The 19,286-nt window shown below is 36.0% G+C and overlaps 1 protein-coding gene across 1 annotated transcript; it reads left to right on the plus strand.

The window, feature by feature from the left end:
* Nucleotides 1–1,734: 1,734 nt before the first annotated feature.
* On the plus strand, nt 1,735–13,489 carry LOC128382340 (vascular cell adhesion protein 1-like). The gene is made up of 6 exons (XM_053342339.1): nt 1,735–1,782; nt 2,030–2,410; nt 2,547–2,849; nt 2,950–3,207; nt 12,739–13,044; nt 13,149–13,489. Exons 1-6 carry the CDS (start codon nt 1,740–1,742, stop codon nt 13,487–13,489), a joined length of 1,632 nt encoding a protein of 543 aa, XP_053198314.1. The 5' UTR covers nt 1,735–1,739.
* Nucleotides 13,490–19,286: the final 5,797 nt, after the last annotated feature.

Consider the following 19,286-nt stretch of genomic DNA (forward strand, 5'->3'; position numbering starts at 1 on the left):
CCTGTCTGCATGCCCTCAATTGCATTTGGGTCCACCTGCTCTGCTGTATTTGTGACAGTTATACAGCCAAGAAATATTCTATTAAGGAGAAGATGACTGTGATCTGAGTACAAGTGGATTATCAAGGGGGAAAAAAGGTAGCTACAGGCAAAAAAGAGGACTTCTTGTAACCCTCTGCAATACGATACAAAATGTTTTGGTCTTTGGGTGTCAGACATATCATGTTGGTGATGCTTACGAAGCAAAGGCACTTATTTAGGCACATGGGACACAAGCAAACAGGAGGCTCATTACAAAAATAGAATGATATTAACATGAGCAAGAGCAAGAAAATAGAAATACCTGGTAGGTTATAAGATTAGCAAACCATGCTAGTCATGAAAGATTTAATTGGATTCCAACTTTTTGTGAATAACTTCTTGTTAACCCTCCTGTCGTCCTCCCGGACCCCCATCTCTCTTTTGACTGTTCCTTCTTTCCTTCCTTCCTCCATCTTTCTTTAATATTTCCTTTGTTCTTCCCCTCCTTCTATACTTCTTTCCTCACTTCCTTCCATCCTTCCATGCTTCTTTCCTTCCTTCCTCCCTCCTTTCCTTCCTCCCTCCCTCCTTACTCCTTTCCTTCCCTCCTTCCTTCCTTCCTTCCTTCCCTCCCTCCCTTCTTACTCCTTTCCTCCCTTCTTACTCCTTTCCTTCCTTCCTCCCTCCCTCCCTCCTTACTCCCTCCCTTCCTTCATCCTTTCCTCCCTCCCTCCCTCCTTACTCCTTTCCTTCCTTTCTTCCTTCCTCCCTTCCTTCTCTCATTACTTCCTTCCTCCCTCCCTCCTTACTTCTTTCCTTCCTTCCTTCATTCCCTCCTTCCTTCATTCATTCCCTCATTCCTTCATTCCTTCCTTCTTTCCTCCCTTCCTTGACCTGAGGACAACAGGAGGGTTAAATGATATCTGAGCTCTTCCAGATGTAATACACTGCTCAGTTCTCTTAGCCACATCTCAAAAGTGAGCATGAACTCCTCTTTCCACATCTTGAGAATAGCCTTTTTTGCCAGTACCATAATAAATAAGACTGCTTGTGATTGAAATTTATCAGACCACCATTCTTATCTTTAATGTGACCTTTATAGCACAGAGGTCAGCAAAGACATTGTGGTATCTATGCAAAACATGTTAATATTTTCATCTGACCAATTGTGTTGTTATTGCAATTCATGTGGTATATACTATACATTAATAAAGCAGATTAAGCATACAGGCTTGCAATGAGCTGAATGAACTTGTCATTTGCAGAGTTTCAGTAGGTTTTTTATAATATCTGACTTCCTGTCTCACAGGATATCCGTGACATAAAAAGTGCTTTATTCTCTGAAATGTGGTGTCCAGTAGCTGTGTAATGTACACTTAGAGAAGTTTAACAGAACAGGGAAGTTGCTCACAATCTGCCGACATTTACAAATCGTCTTACTTCAAATCAGATTTATAAGACTATCCCTCATTGTTAAACCGTGGGCTTCTTTGGTAAGGAACACTTTCCTTTTTGTCTCTTTCAACAGGAGTGTTATTGTTCTTGTTGTGTGTGTGTACTTAACTGGAAGATGCATTATGTATTGTATTCGTATACTTATTTGAATTAAACTGACAAACAAACAAAAAAACGTCACAAGTCACACAAGTAAAAGAAAATGACAAAACTAACAGTTTTATTGTGTTTGCAAATCCAGGGCCCAGGTTTCCTTCTGTGAATATGTTGACAGTCAACATGTTACTGAGTGTCTTCTTTCTTCCAGGTGAGCTGTTTGTTCACTCACTTTTATTTTATTTTTTTATACATTTACAGTCTGAAACAAAGCAGAAAGATCAGCTACTTCTTACAACTGTTCACATCCTGACTGCAAAGTTAAATGTTTTATTTTAAAATTGTTACAAGACAGAAAAACATGCAACATACAGCTGCTGAAGTGTATTTATTGTATCATGAACCATCTCATCATGGAGATTTTTCTACTTTATCTTAATGATGATCTGATCTCACAGGTGCTTTGGCTGATTGTTCTGAAAAATCAGACCTCTTCATCACTGCACCGCTGAAGATGGAAGCACTGAGTGGATCTTGTTTGCAAATCCCGTGTAACTTTAGAGGTAGATCAGAAGGACAATTTTATGGTGGAACAGCCATTGGTGTGTGGATTAAAAATGACCACGATTTTGGCTCCTATCCAGAAAATGTGATTTTCAGAAGTGATCAGACTGATAACCCCTATCCAATGAACATTACTGGAAACCTGAAAGAGAAAAACTGCACCACTCTATTTTCCAATTTAAACACAACATATACAGACATATACTACTTCAGAATTGAGAACGGGCCACCCAAGGCAACAGCTATTTGTGATCCTCTTAATATAACAGTCACAGGTAAGAGTTTTCATTCCTTTGGATGTTTTTTTTTTATTTTATTTTTTTTAGTGGTCCAACATTAACCTTCAAAAGGCCACATTGAGGCATTTACTGTATTCTTTAGTGTAAAGTGTGTGTTTGATTTTAAACACAGATTCTCCTCCGATCCCAACAATTGAAATCTCAGGTGAGCTGAAGGAGAAGGAGTCTGTCACTATAACCTGCTCAGCTTTCACTCCCTGTCCACACTCCCCTCCTAAACTCACCTGGAATCTCCAACAAGACGCTCACAACACAATAGAGGAGAACACAGATCGAACCTTTACCACTAAAATCCAGAAGACCATCACTCTGTCTGACAAGGATGATGGATACACCATCACCTGTTCTTCCATCTACTCTGTGAATGAAGGACACAATAAGTCAGCAGAGGGAAAAGAGACTCTCAATGTTTCATGTAAGACAACCAGAGTTTGTTATTGGATCCTGTCAGCACATGATGATTCATGAGATATCAGCTGATTTTTAATGAATAACAATAATCACATTTTCTTCAGATGCTCCTAAAGACACCTCAGCAATGATCAGTCCATCAGGTTTGGTGTCACCAGGTAGCTTGGTGAACCTGACCTGCTCCAGCAGAGCCAAGCCTGCCGCCAACTTCAGCTGGTTCAAGACCAACAAAGATGAACACATGAAAGTATCTGAAGGAGACTTCTACAGCTTCAATGTGACAGATGGAGGAGTTTATTACTGTTTGGCCACAAATGATTTTGGTAATCAGTCGTCATCACAGATCCATCTGATTATTAAAGGTAAATGCAGAACTGTACTGTATCCAGTAGTGGAAATTTGGAAAGTTAAATACAATATTTACTGATAAAATGGTTGTTGATAGGTCTTGGGAGCATCACATCTTCATAAAATGTAGGTCCAAGAAAACAGGACAGAGATTTGTGAATGGCAGGAGCCTTGATAGAAAGAACAGAAGACAACAGGTTGATATTATGTAAACGAGACAATTATGACTTTGAATCTTAAAATGGTTTTATTTCTGAAGGAAAAGAGCCTGCACAGTGGTGGCCAGTTGTTGGAGGGATCATTGGATTGATCATGCTCATTGGTGTGGTCGTTCTAATTTGGTAAGTATTTCAAATCAATGTGACATCCAGATTAAAACTAAGTGTAACAATATAATGGAATGATTTATTGTACTCCAAACTGTTATTTCTGTTCTTATTTTTAATGTTTCTGGATCATTGTTAGACCGAATGTCTTAAACATAGATGAGAATCTTGCAGTCTGTTTTAATTATAGGACGTTATTGGAAATGTATTTGTGGAGTTCTACGGGGGTTCTATATTTGAGTCACTATTATTGGGTTCACATGCTGCCACAAAATCATATTATGCACAGGCAGAGAACAGATTTTCACTTGTATGTAAAATGACACTATTCTTTTTTTCTTGTTTATCAAATTCAGACAAAATGCCCAAGGGTCTAAATTATGCAAATCATTGTCTATCTGTTATGATTTTGGGATGTTATAGAAGAAACCTCACTTGCCAGTTACATCAAATATCATTTAAGAATCTTTATGCATTTTGCAAACTTTTATTTACTTTTATAAACTTGCTGTTATGTATTTATTGTTATTATGTGTTTATGTCTTCCAGGCAGTTCAAGTGTAGGCATCCAACTTCACAACAGACACAGGTGAGAAATACTGAAATATACAATACAGAATTGTGTTCTGATCTTGTTTCATATTATTCATAGTGGCTGTATCTTTAATATTTAGACTGGACTTAACAGTTGTGAAAAAACACAGGAAATAATATGAAACATTCGATCAGTAATCTACATGAACAATCCACTGTTGCATGTACAAATGCAAAGGCACAAGAGTATTGCTGATTATTTTTCAGCGTTTTTGGGCACAAAAATACAATTTTCTGTTGTTATGTCTAATAAAAGCAGATTATTCTGACAATCTCTACTTTACTTATTTTGTGATCAACATTTTTCTTTTATCATAAAAGTACAAACTCAGTCCACAAACAATCCACTGAAAAAGAAAAAGCATTACACAACCATGTATCATATATAGACAATCTATTTCTACTGACTTCTAAAGCTGGACTGCTCCAGGTCTGATATTACTGAGGTATGGAGGCATGTGGGAGGGTGGGAGGCCCTTATTTTTAGCTAGTCCCTCATGGATGCAGCTACAGTCTTAATAGAACAATCAACCAGAGAGTTATAAATACATGTCACTGTCCTTTGAGAACCCTATCCGGGACCAGTCCAGGCCTCCATGGGGTATTCTGGCAGAGGCCTGTCCCAGGGCACCACATATGTCTTCATGCAGACAGCCTAGAGGTGCCTGATAAATCATATTGATCTTTAATATTTTGTCCAGCCTTGTTAAAAATATTGCTGAAAATTGAGACACATTTATTTTCCCATCGGGTGAATGTAAAAAGTTCCCCACCTGAATGGAGGTGATAATCATTCCATAATAGAGATATTTGATGAAATAAACCTGTTTTGCCCATTTCTGTCATAAATTCAGGTAGTGGCACTAAGAGGATCATAAAAAACAAAAATGAATCTTCAGGAAAAATATTAATTTTAACAGGTGAAACTCTGCCTTGTAAAGAAATCCCATCTCGTCAGGTCATCCACGATCTTCCTTTTTATGCTCAAAAAACTTTGAGTGGGCAAATCTTAATATTAAGGTACACATAGGATGTTTACCACCAGCTCTCTAAGTAAATCAAAGAGTTTTAGGACCTGTGGTAATGATGTCAAATATTAGAAATAAAAAAAATACTGTCCAGATTGGTCTATGTTTATGGGAGATATTGTGTCACTTTCTTTAATGGACTGAGCCAGGGGATAGAGGAATACAGTAAAGTGAAGGGGTTAACAGGAAAATCTTGTGATTAACATGTTCCTGTAAGAACATCTTCACTTTATTATATTAGTGGGAGCTGAGTGGAAGAATGAGGTGAATTTAAGGAAGTGTATTAATGTTCAGTCCTCTAGCTCCTCACAGCATGTCTTGTTTGGTCCATTTTTCACAGAGTCTACCAGTGGAACAGCCACCTCCTCAAGAACCAGTCAGAACAATAGAAGAAGACATTAAATATGGAGAAATCGACTTCTCCAAGCAGAGACCTCAACCACCCTCAGTGCAGGACAGTGGACAGCAGCAGGATACAACATATGCACAGATCAAAGTGTCTGAGCGACCAAACTTAAAACAGACTGCTGATCTCTATGCTGAAGTGAGGAAAAAATAAGTGCATGGACATTTTATTATTATTAGCGTTTATATTATTATTATTATTATTGTTGTTGTTATTAGGACAATGAAACTCAAAACCTGTACATGGTTTTTCAAGTTTTGGCAGTATGTGTGGTGTATATACATCCCAAATGATGTGCATTTACCTTTTAATTGTTGATTAAGTGAAGATGAAGAATTGTTTCAGCCTTCAGCATTTATTCATTGCATTTTAATAACAGGCATGACATGCAGCTAGTGAAAATAAGTCATTTTAATTGGATTTTTTGATCTCATGGGTTAGGGGTTAGGGTTAGGGTTCTTTTATGCTCAGAGGCAAGGATAGCAGCATTAAATACATTATATTAATTGTGACTTTTTAAATTGAAGGTGATGACACATATAACAGGGCACACATTAATTATGTCCCCTGCAAATGATCACTTTGAAACAGACTGTTATGTGTTTGAGGTATTTATTTAGAGTTAAGTAGTTTAGTTACAATTCTTTGTGGCAATATTTGGTAGAGTGGGGCTGTTGTTAGCAACAGAGTGAATCTAAAAATAGATTAAATAAAAGTATCTTCACACAGCCCTGTGGGCAGTCAAAGCTTTTCATTAAGGCATCTGAAATAAATAAATCAAGAAAAATTGCAGTTGTGGTATTGTCTGATTTAACTTAAGTCTTTTTTAGTTTTTTGTTTATATATTTACACAGCCATCACTCATTCAAATCATTTATTTCCAGTAGAGCTCCATGGATACAGGCTTTCAGTCGGTTAATTACATAATCCTTTAATTAAGCCTTCAGCCTTGTCAACTGTATTGCTACCCATGTTTGATTTAAATATTATAGCACCATCTTGTGGTTAAATCCAAACAAACGGACCCAACCAAAAGAACAATCAAAAAATAATAATTCCAGTACAGCTTCCAAAAAATTGTTTAAAAGCTAAATAAAGACTTAGCTTGTAAGAAAACACCATAGCTGCATTCAGTCCACGTTGTGATTGTGTGTTTAATTTATGTATTCAGAGGGCTTCACATTTCAAAAGCAATAGATTCAAGTTAGATTGCCACTTCGCTTATTGTAATTCAGTTTCTCAATGCCTTGGAAGCATGGACTGGAAATTTTGTGGCTGGGTTCTAAAAATGTTTTGCTACAGGAGAAATTAGATCCTGTTTCCTCATAGTGCTTTGTGCTCTGAAATCTGAATTTTCAACTGTAGCTTTGCCTCCCTCACAAACATCAAGCCACTGACATTTCAACATGTAAAAAACCCCACTGGTGGCACAAGTGATACTTCCCTTTACATGAAAGGTTTGTCCTGAATAGGGAACCTGAACACTTTAGTACAGGCTGTCTTATTGCAATGAGTGGCATGAATAAAAATGATAATTCAGATTATTTAGGGACTTTAAGGCAGTTTCTCAAGTCTGAAGATATTAGAATGGTAGACTTGTTATTCAGTTTGTCTAAATGTGAGTCTGTAACTGAAGTGCTATATCTAAAGGCTTATCATTTCTTCTGGTATATTCCTGTAATGATTTTGATAGATACATGAATTAATTTATTTCAGTTCTTTAAAAATTGAAAATTGAAAGAACATTTTGACTGACAGGAAGGATTAGCCATATAAATCTGATGCCTTTAGAGTTAAAAGTACTTTCACTCCACAGTGGATTAAATGCTTCTTTGCAGACTAGTTCAGCAGGATGTTTCTGCTCTCTGTTGAATTCCTCAAAAACATTAAATTATCTCACCTGGAAACATGGGCTCTAAAAGATTTAATGAGAAATGAGACAATTCAGCTAATAAGGGTGATGCAAAACACTGAGAATTACAAAACAGAAATGAAACACCAGTTAAGAGTTTTACAGTACTATATATACTACCCACTTTCTTATGATCCAATATGTCTAAATTACATCATGTTTTGTCTGTGGGCCTTGACAATAAGTGGTTATATTGAAGTACTTTTGATTTTTCTGACTGTTGAACAGCCACACCTTCCTGTGTTATGGTCCAAAAATACGTAGATCATTGGTAAATCCACCTCACAGGCCCATTGTATTTAGTAATGGTCTCCTAACAGAAAATGTATTGTATACAAGACAATAACTGACTATAGTGAATGCATCAAAATTCAGAGCAGATACAGTAATGATACTCTATATAGTGTTCTGTGGTTATTCGGAAAAACTGGAAGAATTCAAATTGAGTTTGAACAACTTGATCCCAACTCTAACCTTTCACATGAATCACCTTTTTAAGATGTTACATTAATCAAAGATGGTCACAAACTGTAAACATCTATTTACACCAAGCCCACTGACACGGACACTTTATTGATAGAAAGTTGTGTCCATCTGATATCACTATGGTTTTCCTTTAAACCAGTTCTACAGATTGTAAAAACGTTTCTCCTCTGACAGAGACTTTGATACAACGTTGCCCTTCTCAATAGACTGATTGCTTCATTCATGAGTGATCACTTCTAGTTTTTGACCTGTTTTGAATTGGACATTGGCTTACAGAAGCTGCCCTAATACCCATGATAATTTGAATTCTCCAGATTGTTCATGTACTCATTGCAATCACACGATCCACACTGATGAGTTCAGGCATCTCTGTTCAGGAGACCTTTCATTTAAAGGAATGGGGATGTTTCACGCTTACATGTCCATCTGGCTTGATGTATGTGGAGAAGACAAAGCAACAATTGAAATCCAGATTTCATAGTACAAAAGCATTTTTATCAGACAGTATCTAACTGTATCTAAGGAACACAGTCACACAATTTCCAATCTATGTCTTCAAGGCAATGAAAAATTTAAACTGTATTGGAATCTGTCTCAATTATAATAATGAACAAAGCAGAAATACAGCAAAAAATATATTATCAAGAGAAGAAAATTTTAATTCAAATATGAAAATGCAGTCTACAAACTTAAAATCTGATCTATTACTGAACTATAAAAAACATTCAATGAGGAAGTGTATGATGGTTTATGTTTCATATATATATACAGCTACTTCATGTGACCTATTAGCATTAGCAAGTCTTGTGTTCACAATGAAATGTTTGTGCTTCTGCTTCTTGTTTCTCATGGATGACTAATGGATGACAATGACAGCATATATTCCTCTTTACCATTTACATAAATGACACTGCCTCTTTACTGAACGACTGTCAATACCATCTTTATTCATACAATGACGCTACTGTGTATTTTATCACTGATTCTGTACAACAAGCCACTGAGGACCTGCAACTTTCTTTTAATGCTCTTCAAGAAACCTTAAATGAATGCTAAAAACAGATCAAACTCAATTCATGCTGTTTACCCTAGACAGACAGACAGACAGACAGACAGACAGCCAGCCAGCCAGATATTGATAGAAGTAATTTGCATACATCCACTACAAACAGATCAAACATTGATGGAGTAACTCAATATAAATACCTTTGCCTGTGGCTTGATGAAAAATTTACATTCAAACATCATATACAAAATGTTATCAGTAGTCGCTGTCAAAAATTGACTTCTTTTACAGAATCAGTATACATCATTGTGTATTATATGATGAAGTTTGTTGGTTTTCTCTCGCAGAATGGTGTAATAATCATTGCTATTTATTTATATTTAGAGCCCTGGTTGGAAAACTACTACACACCCATCAGTGATGCTGGATTGGAACATTGCAATGTATCACACTCACACACATGGCTTATGTTTAAGGTCATAAGGTTTGGAAAGTCAGCCTTTTCCATCAGAGCACCATATTCTTGGAATAACCTACCAACCTATGGACAGTTTAAAACCCTGATTACTAACCTCCCTGCTTCACATTTTAACTGTTTGACTAGAGCATCTACCAGTTAATGTCCAAATCAGAGTATAACATATGTGATGGCCCTCTTAGTATTCTGTGAGCTTGTCTGATGTTTCCCCCTACACAGAAAGAGTGGATGGGAATTGTTCTTTTCCCCAAATCATTGTAGTTGCTATTTTTACCATGTTGTTGACTCCAGATTTTAAACGGACAGTGAGGCTTTGGAACCTTAGATTAAAAGATTACCAAATAAAGAAGACAAATTTAGGAAGAACAAAGAGACTGAACATATGACTGACAGGCAGACAGGAAGAAGCTGAAACAATGGGAGATTGTATGAAATCATTAGTTTGAATACACAACTGTGTATTGTGCATGACCAAATGTGATTTGAGGGTTTGATCAAAGTGTTTTTCTAGTTTTGAAACACGAGTGATGAAGGCTTTAGTGAAACAGCACTGCTTGCTTTTACATGAACACATTTGAAGGAGTTAATTGATAACTGGAGAGCCTATGCATGTAAGGCAAATGCAGTACTTAACCCACACCAACTGGACCTGCTCTGTCAACAGTAGTCTTGAAAAATAGGAAGTTCACTTGAATTCATATAAATATCACGTGAGAAGTTGTTCATTTTGTCAGTTGCAGTAAATCTAATTTTTAGTGTAAGATCTTGTTTGATGTGGCTTGATTGGTAAGGAAATCTTTTTTTCTTTCTTTTTGTTTACTCATTTTGCATTTTAGCTTAATCTAATTCGATTATTTTAATATTCCTCACAAACAGAGCTAAAACATGGTTCATATTTTATTTCTTCTGGTTTGAACTTAACCTCACAAAATCAGTGGCTACTTCATCACTTAGCTTTGGAAGCTCAATAACATGATATTTAAAGAATGAAATGTAACTGTGTTTGTAAATCCAGGTGATGAGATTGATGGCAGCTCTGTCTATAAATATGTTGATAGTCAACATGTTACTGAGTGTCTTCTTTCTTCCAGGTGAGCTGTTTGTTCACTCACTTTTATTTGGAGACATTACTCAAATCATTTACAGTCTGAAACAACTTGCAAGAGCTGAATGAACTTGTCATTTGTAGAGTTTCAGTAGGTTTTTGTAATGTCTGACTTCCTGTCTCACAGGATATCCATGACATAAAAAGTGCTTTATTCTCTGAAATGTGGTGTCCAGTAGCTGTGTAATGTACACTTAGAGAAGTTTAACAGAACAGGGAAGTTGCTCACAATCTGCCGACATTTACACATCGTCTTACTTCAAATCAGATTTATAAGACTATCCCTCATTATTAAACCGTGGGCTTCTTTGGTAAGGAACACTTTCCTTTTTGTCTATTTCAACAGGAGTGTTATTGTTCTTATTGTGTGTGTGTACTTAACTGGAAGATGCATTATATATTTTATTCGTGTACTTATTTGAATTAAACTGACAAACAAACAAAAAACCTTCACAAGTCACACAAGTAAAAGAAAATGACAAAACTAACAGTTTTATTGTGTTTGCAAATCCAGGGCCCAGGTTTCCTTCTGTGAATATGTTGACAGTCAACATGTTACTGAGTGTCTTCTTTCTTCCAGGTGAGCTGTTTGTTCACTCACTTTTATTTGGAGACATTACTCAAATCATTTACAGTCTGAAACAAAGCAGAAAGATCAGCTACTTCTTACAACTGTTCACATCCTGACTGCAAAGTTCAATGTTTTATTTTACAATTGTTACAAGACAGAAAAACATGCAACATACAGCTGCTGAAGTGTATTTATTGTATCATGAACCATCTCATCATGGAGATTTTTCTACTTTATGTTAATGATGATCTGATCTCACAGGTGCTTTGGCTGCTTGTTCTGTACCTCCAGCCCTCACCATCACTGCACCACTGAAGATGGAAGCACTGAGTGGATCTTGTTTGCAAATCCCGTGTAACTTTAGTGCTAAAGTAGCAGAAGAATTTGATGGCAGCAGACAAACAATTGGGGTGTGGATTAAAAATCATCTCAGTTTTGGCACCTATCCAAACAATGTGATTTTCAAAAGTAGTCAGACTGTTAACACCTATCCAATGAAAATTACTGGAAACCTGAAAGAGAAAAACTGCACCACTCTATTTTCCAATTTAAACACAACATATACAGACATATACTACTTCAGAGTTGAGAACTGGCCATTCTTGGCAACAGCTGTTTGTGATCCTCTTCATATAACAGTCACAGGTAAGATAGTTTTTTTCAGTCATATTGTTGTTTAGAATAAAAAGGAAATCAGTTGCAGCTTTGGTCTGAACAACAAACACCATGGTCCTAACCTTACTGTGATATTAAATATGTGATGAAGACAAAGTGAACTCAGCTGTGGTGAAATGTGAGAAAAAAAGCCTGTGAACAGATAGTAATTGGTTTGAATGTCCTGACTCACAGCCGAATAATACTTTAATATTTATTAATTTCAAACAAAACTTCACGACTATACAGTGAAAGTCCCCAAACTTTTGTCATCTACTGTTTTTGCTTGAAAAGGGAAATCAATGAAGTTATTTTTACTCCTCCATATTCATGAATGAATGGACAAAATATGTGTTAGTTTGCTTAAATTGCTGATTCTGACAGTCACAAATTCTTAATTTTTTTCTTAACTTTCTACACAACTATACAGTGAGAGTCACAAAATTGTCATTGTCTACTGCTTTTTGCTCGAAAATTGAAATCATTTGTGTATTGAGTTATTTTCACTCCTCCATATTTATTGAAGAACATAATCTAAATGAATTAGTCTTGCTGATTCTGACAGTCACTGTCTCAATGAATGTTCACAATACTCAGTGTGGTTTTTACAAATTGGTAAAGATTTGGAGAAAACATTAAATTATTTTCAGTTTAGCTGCAAATAATATGTTGGTAATAAGGTCATTTTGAAATAAAATGTTTAATTTGTACCTATATATTGGTAGATATTGCACTGGCACAACATTAGCACAAACGATTATACTATAATTATGGAGTAATGCCACTGTACATTGTGGACTGTATTCTAAATGATTACCAAAACATCTTTAATAATATTGTCTGTACAAATAAATAAAGTAATTGTTACAAAATTGTCATCCACTGTTTTTGCTTGAAAATGAAAATCAGTCGTGTATAAAGTTAATTTCATTCCTCCATATTCTTTAGTGTAAAGTCTGTGTTTGATTTTAAACCACAGATTCTCCTCCAAGCCCAACAATTGAAATCTCAGGTGAGCTGAAGGAGAAGGAGTCTGTCACTATAACCTGCTCAGCTTTCACTCCCTGTCCACACTCCCCTCCTAAACTCACCTGGAATCTCCAACAAGACGCTCACAACACAATAGAGGAGAACACAGATCGAACCTTTACCACTAAAATCCAGAAGACCATCACTCTGTCTGACAAGCACGATGGATACACCATCACCTGTTCTTCCATCTACTCTGTGAATGAAGGACACAATGTTAAGTCAGCAGAGGGAAAAGAGACTCTCAATGTTTCATGTAAGACAACCAGAGTTTGTTATTGGATCCTGTCAGCACATGATGATTCATGAGATATCAGCTGATTTTTAATGAATAAAAATAATCTATCACATTTTCCTCAGATGCTCCTAAAAACACCTCAGCAATGATCAGTCCATCAGGTTTGGTGTCACCAGGTAGCTGGGTGAACCTGACCTGCTCCAGCAGAGCCAAGCCTGCCGCCAACTTCACCTGGTTCAAGATCAACACAGATGGACTCATGAAAGTATCTGAAGGAGACTTTTACAGCTTCAATGTGACAGGTGGAGGAGTTTATTACTGTGTGGCCTCAAATAATGTTGGTACTCAGTCATCATCACAGATCCATCTGATTATTAAAGGTAAATGCAGAACTGTACTGTGTCCAATAGTGGGAATTTGGAAAGTTAAATACAATATTTACGGACAAAATGGTTGTGGATAGGACAGAGATTTGTGCCTTGATTGAAAGAACAGAAGACAACAGGTCAAAAATATAAGATGATTATAACTATTGTTACTTACAATTTATTTTGTTTCTGTAAAAGTAAAACAGCCTTATAGCCCTGCACACTGGTGGCCAGTTGTTGGAGGGATCATTGGATTGATCATGCTCATTGGTGTGGTCGTTTTAATTTGGTAAGTATTTCAAATTACTGTGACATCCAGATTAAAAAGTAAGTGTAACAATATAATGGAATGATTTATTGTACTCCAAACTGTTATTTCTGTTCTTATTTTTTTTAATGTTTCTGGTTCATTGGTAGTATTAGATTTTTGACATTTTACTTTGATATGGTTGATTATTCAATTTTGACCAAATGTCTTAAACATAGGTGAGAATCTTGCAGTCTGTTTTAATTATAGGACTTTTTGTGTTATTGGAACTGTATTTGTGGAGTTCTATGGGGGTTCTTTATTTGAGTCACTATTGTTGGGTTCACATGCTGCCACAAAATCACATTTTGCACAGACAGAGAACAGGTTTTCACTTGTATGTAAAATGACACTATTCTCTTTTTCTTGAGTTTCCAATATCTGACAACACAAGTGTCTAAATTATGCAAGTTATTGGATATCTGTTATGATTTTGGAATGCAATAGAAGATACCTTACTTACAAGTTACATCAAATATCATTTAAGAGTCTTTATGCATTTGGCAAACTTTTATTTACTTTTATAAACTTGCTGTTATGTATTTATTATTATTATGTGTTTATGTCTTCCAGGCAGTTCAAGTTTAGGCATCCAACTTCACAACAGACACAGGTGAGAAACATTGAAATGTACAATACAGAATTGTGTTGATCTTGTTTTACATTATTCATAGTGACTGTATCTTTAATATTTAGACTGGACTTAAGAGTTAAGTGATTAAATGTGAAAAAACTACATGAACGTCTACATGAACAATCCACTTTTGCATGTACAAATGCAAATGCATAATTGCTGATTACTTTTCAACATTTCTGTGCAAAAATTAAGATGTTCTGTTGCTATGTGATCTTGTGGCTGGCTGCTGGCTCAATAAAGGTAGGGATTGGGTAATATCATAGATCTTAATAACTCTGACCATCTTGACATAACATGAGTGCAAAATCTTTGATCAGTGAGCATTCCTAAAACATATGCATTGCACGGGATCTGAGATTGGCATTGGGTAGTTAGGACAAAGAACTAGTTTTGTCTTAAAACATTAGACAGGCTTTGAAAACACGCAGAATCACCTTGAAGTGTATGAGTTCATGGGCAAGATTTTTAGAAGCAATATTTAAATTGGACCATACTGTTTTCCAATCTGGTTCCACACCAATACCATGAAATACCTGTCCCATATCCTTCCAACCGCCAATGTCTTAATGTAAAAATAAAGCAGAGAGTTATAAATACATGTCACTGTCCCTTGAGAACCCCGTCTAGGACCTTTACACACCTCAATAGGGTGCTCTTACAGGAGCCTGTCCCAGGGCACCACATACTGTATGTCTTCATTGCAGATCTTAGCCTCGGAGTAGTTTCAAGTGTACTGCTTCATAGACTTCAGATCCATGATTTCCCTAAACAGCAATGGTCTAATTTAAATAACGCAATAGTAAAAATTAAGATTCAGGACAGTGTTCTGGCAATATTTATTATCAAGAAGCACAAAGTCGTTCCTTGTCTTTCTCTAGTTTATTCAGTCGTCTGCAGACGGACTCCTTGCTGTCTCAAGCGTGGGATGGCACAGCGAGCCCGGAGCAGAGGAAATAGTCAGATTATATACAATACATTATCTTGTGAAAGGATGACCTTGTTCTATCATCAGAACAATATAAGCACAATAGTCACATCATAATGTGTGTACAATCAGGACAATGGTTACTCAGTAGATCATAACATACATGATGTTCACTCAAAGTTCAATGATGTTCACTCAATCAGCATTTCATGTAACATAAGTGGTCAGCAGATTATGACACACACATACACCTAATCATACGACATAGGGAAGGCCTCCAATTGAGTTTACTTCTTTGTAGGTTCTAAATTTGATTCAGCATGCTTTACTCACTAGATGAACTACCATATGAGGAAATTCATTTCTGTGATACATTTAGGTGGTGACACTTTTTGACAACTGAAACTCTGCCTTGTGAAGAAATCTTTGTTTTTATGCCCCCAAATTCTTCCTGATTTTGTTAAGAGTGGAGTAATCTGTATGTCATGGTATGTAAAGGTTGTACAGATAGGGAGCAGAGCTGAGTTGAATTAGTGTTTATCGCATTACTCAATATAAGAAGGGTAGATTTAGTCCAGCTGATTTTGTTTCCCACCAGCTCTCTAGATAAATCAAAGAGTTTTAGGAACTCCAGTAATGATGTCGAATATTGGAATAAAAAGAAGGTAATCATCTGCATATAATGAAAAATACTGTCCAGATTGGTCTATGCTTATGGGAGATATTGCGTCACTTTCTTTAATGGACTGAGCCAGGGGATAGAGGAATACAGTAAAGTGAAGGGGTTAACAGGACAACCCTGTCATGTTCCACAATGTGAAGGAAAAGCTTGTGATTAACATGTTCCTGTAACATGCTCACTTTATTATATTAGTGGGAGCTGAGTGGAAGAATGAGGTGAATTTAAGGAAGTGTATTAATGTTCAGTCCTCTAGCTCCTCACAGCATGTCTTGTTTGGTCCATTTTTCACAGAGTCTACCAGTGGAACAGCCACCTCCTCAAGAACCAGTCAGAACAATAGAAGAAGACATTAAATATGGAGAAATCGACTTCTCCAAGCAGAGACCTGAACCACCCTCAGTGCAGGACAGTGGACAGCAGCAGGATACAACATATGCACAGATCAAAGTGTCTGAGCCACCAAACTTAAAACAGACTGCTGACCTCTATGCTGAAGTGAGGAAAAAATAAGTGCATGGACATTTGACATTATTATTATTATTTTTATTATATGTCTTCTCCCAATATGAAGCATTATTTCAGCATTTAATTTTTTTCATTGCATTTTAATAATAGCCATGGTGCACAGCTAATGAAAATACATAATGTCAATTTGATTTTTTGATCCAACATTGTCCACATCTTTTGTAAACATTAAATCATACAATTTAATAACGACATTTAAAAAAAAAGGATACAATTTATATTATGCTTAGAAGCAAAAATGACATCAATAAATACATTATACTTTTTTTTTTAATTAAAGGTGATGACATGTAAAACAGGAAGTAAAACTGCACTCAGTATTTGCATCATCTCATTTGATATTTAAATGCTGATGAGTTTAGGTTGCCTCCCTCTTCTAGATTATTCACAAGATATAAGTGAATTTGGTTCCAAATACAAAGCAACTGGAATTGTTCTGTTGTGAGGAGAGTGCCTAGAATAAGCCCCCCCTGAGGGTTTTTGGCACGTCTCCATCACATTTCAAGTTGCCTATATGTGTATAATCTGTATCATTTGTACATGTGTAAACTAATCAAATATATAAATAAATAAATAAATAAAAAAGAAGTCTTGGGGTTTGGTTTAGCAGATGAAGTGAGACATCTCGCTTATTGTAATTCACTTTCTCAAGCGTAGACTAGAAATTGTGTGTCTGGGTTCTAGAAATGTTTTGCTACACGAGAAATTAGATCCCGTTTCCTAAAAGTGCTTTTGTGCTCTGGAATCTGAATTTTTGACTGTTGCTTTGTCTTCCCCTCATTCATTTCAGCATGTAAAAACCTCACTGGTGGCACAAGTGATACTTCCCTTTACATTTAAGGTCCTAAACAGTGTAGCCTAAATTCCTCCTTGTTGGCCATGCACTCATTGCAATGACACAATCTACACTAAAGCATTCAGGTTTCCCTGATCAAGACAGACCTTTAATGTAAAGTGAGGTTGTTTTCATACTGAAATGCACACTTGGCTTGATGTATGTGGGGTAGACAATACAACAGATGAAATTTAAGATTTTGTAACACAAAAACTGGAAACAGGATCTAAATTCTAGAAAAACATTTTAAGAACACAGCCACACAATCTACCCTTCACTTTCAAGGCATTGAACATTTTAATCTGTCTCAATTATAATAATGAACAAAGCAAAAATACAGCAAAATTATATGGCCAAGAGAAGAAAATTACAAAACTTTAAATGTAAAGTCTGATCCATCCTAAACTGTACTGAACTATAATAAACATTCAATGAGGAAGTGTGTGTGATGGTTTTATTTATTTTCACATGAGTGGCAATTCAGCTACTTCATGTGACCTATTAGCATTTCATTTTGTGTGCAGGGCTCATGGATGACGACATGAAATGGGCTGCTGCAGTGATCAGACTTACTGGTTATAGCCTACAATATTTAACCACTAGGCTGCACCATGTAGGCAACATAGAGGCTGGATGTATTGTTTTGTCATCATGTAACTGCATAAGCCTTTTAAAGATAATATACACCTAATTGTCCCCAGGGACCATTTATCTTGGCTCAAACATTGCATTCAGCTGTATATAAAATACAAGGTACATACAATATACAGTAGATACATAATCTCTGGACAGACCAATAGAAAATACACAAATGTACCTCAGTACAGAGTTTACACTGTTCCTTAAATAATAGGACACAATAATGAGTGGTCAGTAAAGTGGAAAAATATATGGAACAATTAAAACAATAAACAATATAGGTTGATAGGTAGGTAGAATAGGTTGATTGGTAACTGGAGAGCCTATGCATGTAAGGCAAATACAGTAAGTAACCCACACCAACTGGACTTCATCAGAAGTCTTAAAATAGGAAGCTGAGTCTAATCCATATAAATATCAAGAGGGAAGTTGTCCATTTGGTCAGTTGCAGCAACTATCACAGTGAACCATTTTCAGTGTAAGAGTGATTGGTAAGGCAATGTTTTTTTTTCTTTTCTTTCTTTCTTTCTTTCTTTCTTTCTTTCTTTCTTTCTTTCTTTCTTTCTTTCTTTCTTTCTTTCTTTCTTTCTTTCTTTCAATTCTTCTGGTTTGAACTTAACCTCACAAAATCAGTGGCTACTTCATCACTTAGCTTTGGAAGCTCAATAACATGATATTTAAAGAATGAAATGTAACTGTGTTTGTAAATCCAGGTGATGAGATGGATGTCAGCTCTGTCTACAAATATGTTGACAGTCAACATGTTACTGAGTGTCTTCTTTCTTCCAGGTGAGCTGTTTGTTCACTCACTTTTATTTGGAGACATTACTCAAATCATTTACAGTCTGAAACAACTTGCAATGAGCTGAATGAACTTGTCATTTGTAGAGTTTCAGTAGGTTTTTATAATATCTGACTTCCTGTCTCACAGGATATCCATGACATAAAAAGTGCTTTATTCTCTGAAATGTGGTGTCCAGTAGCTGTGTAATGTACACTTAGAGAAGTTTAACAGAACAGGGAAGTTGCTCACAATCTGCCGACATTTACAAATCGTCTTACTTCAAATCAGATTTATAAGACTATCCCTCATTGTTAAACCGTGGGCTTCTTTGGTAAGGAACACTTTCCTTTTTGGCTCTTTCAACAGGAGTGTTATTGTTCTTGTTGTGTGTGTGTACTTAACTGGAAGATGCATTATGTATTGTATTTGTGTACTTATTTGAATTAAACTGACAAACAAACAAAAAAACCTTCACAAGTCACACAAGTAAAAGAAAATGACAAAACTAACAGTTTTATTGTGTTTGCAAATCCAGGGCCCAGGTTTCCTTCTGTGAAT

Source organism: Scomber japonicus, chromosome 21 (genome assembly GCF_027409825.1).
Source record: "Scomber japonicus isolate fScoJap1 chromosome 21, fScoJap1.pri, whole genome shotgun sequence".
NCBI lineage: Eukaryota > Metazoa > Chordata > Actinopteri > Scombriformes > Scombridae > Scomber > Scomber japonicus.

Excerpts from the sequence above, each read along its gene's own strand:
- LOC128382340 (XM_053342339.1), top strand. The coding sequence starts at position 1,740 with ATGTTGACAGTCAACATGTTACTGAGTGTCTTCTTTCTTCCAG. Across the intron at positions 2,850-2,949 it reads AGAGACTCTCAATGTTTCAT|ATGCTCCTAAAGACACCTCA; the intron begins GTAAGACAACCA and ends CATTTTCTTCAG. Across the intron at positions 3,208-12,738 it reads GATCCATCTGATTATTAAAG|ATTCTCCTCCAAGCCCAACA; the intron begins GTAAATGCAGAA and ends TTTAAACCACAG.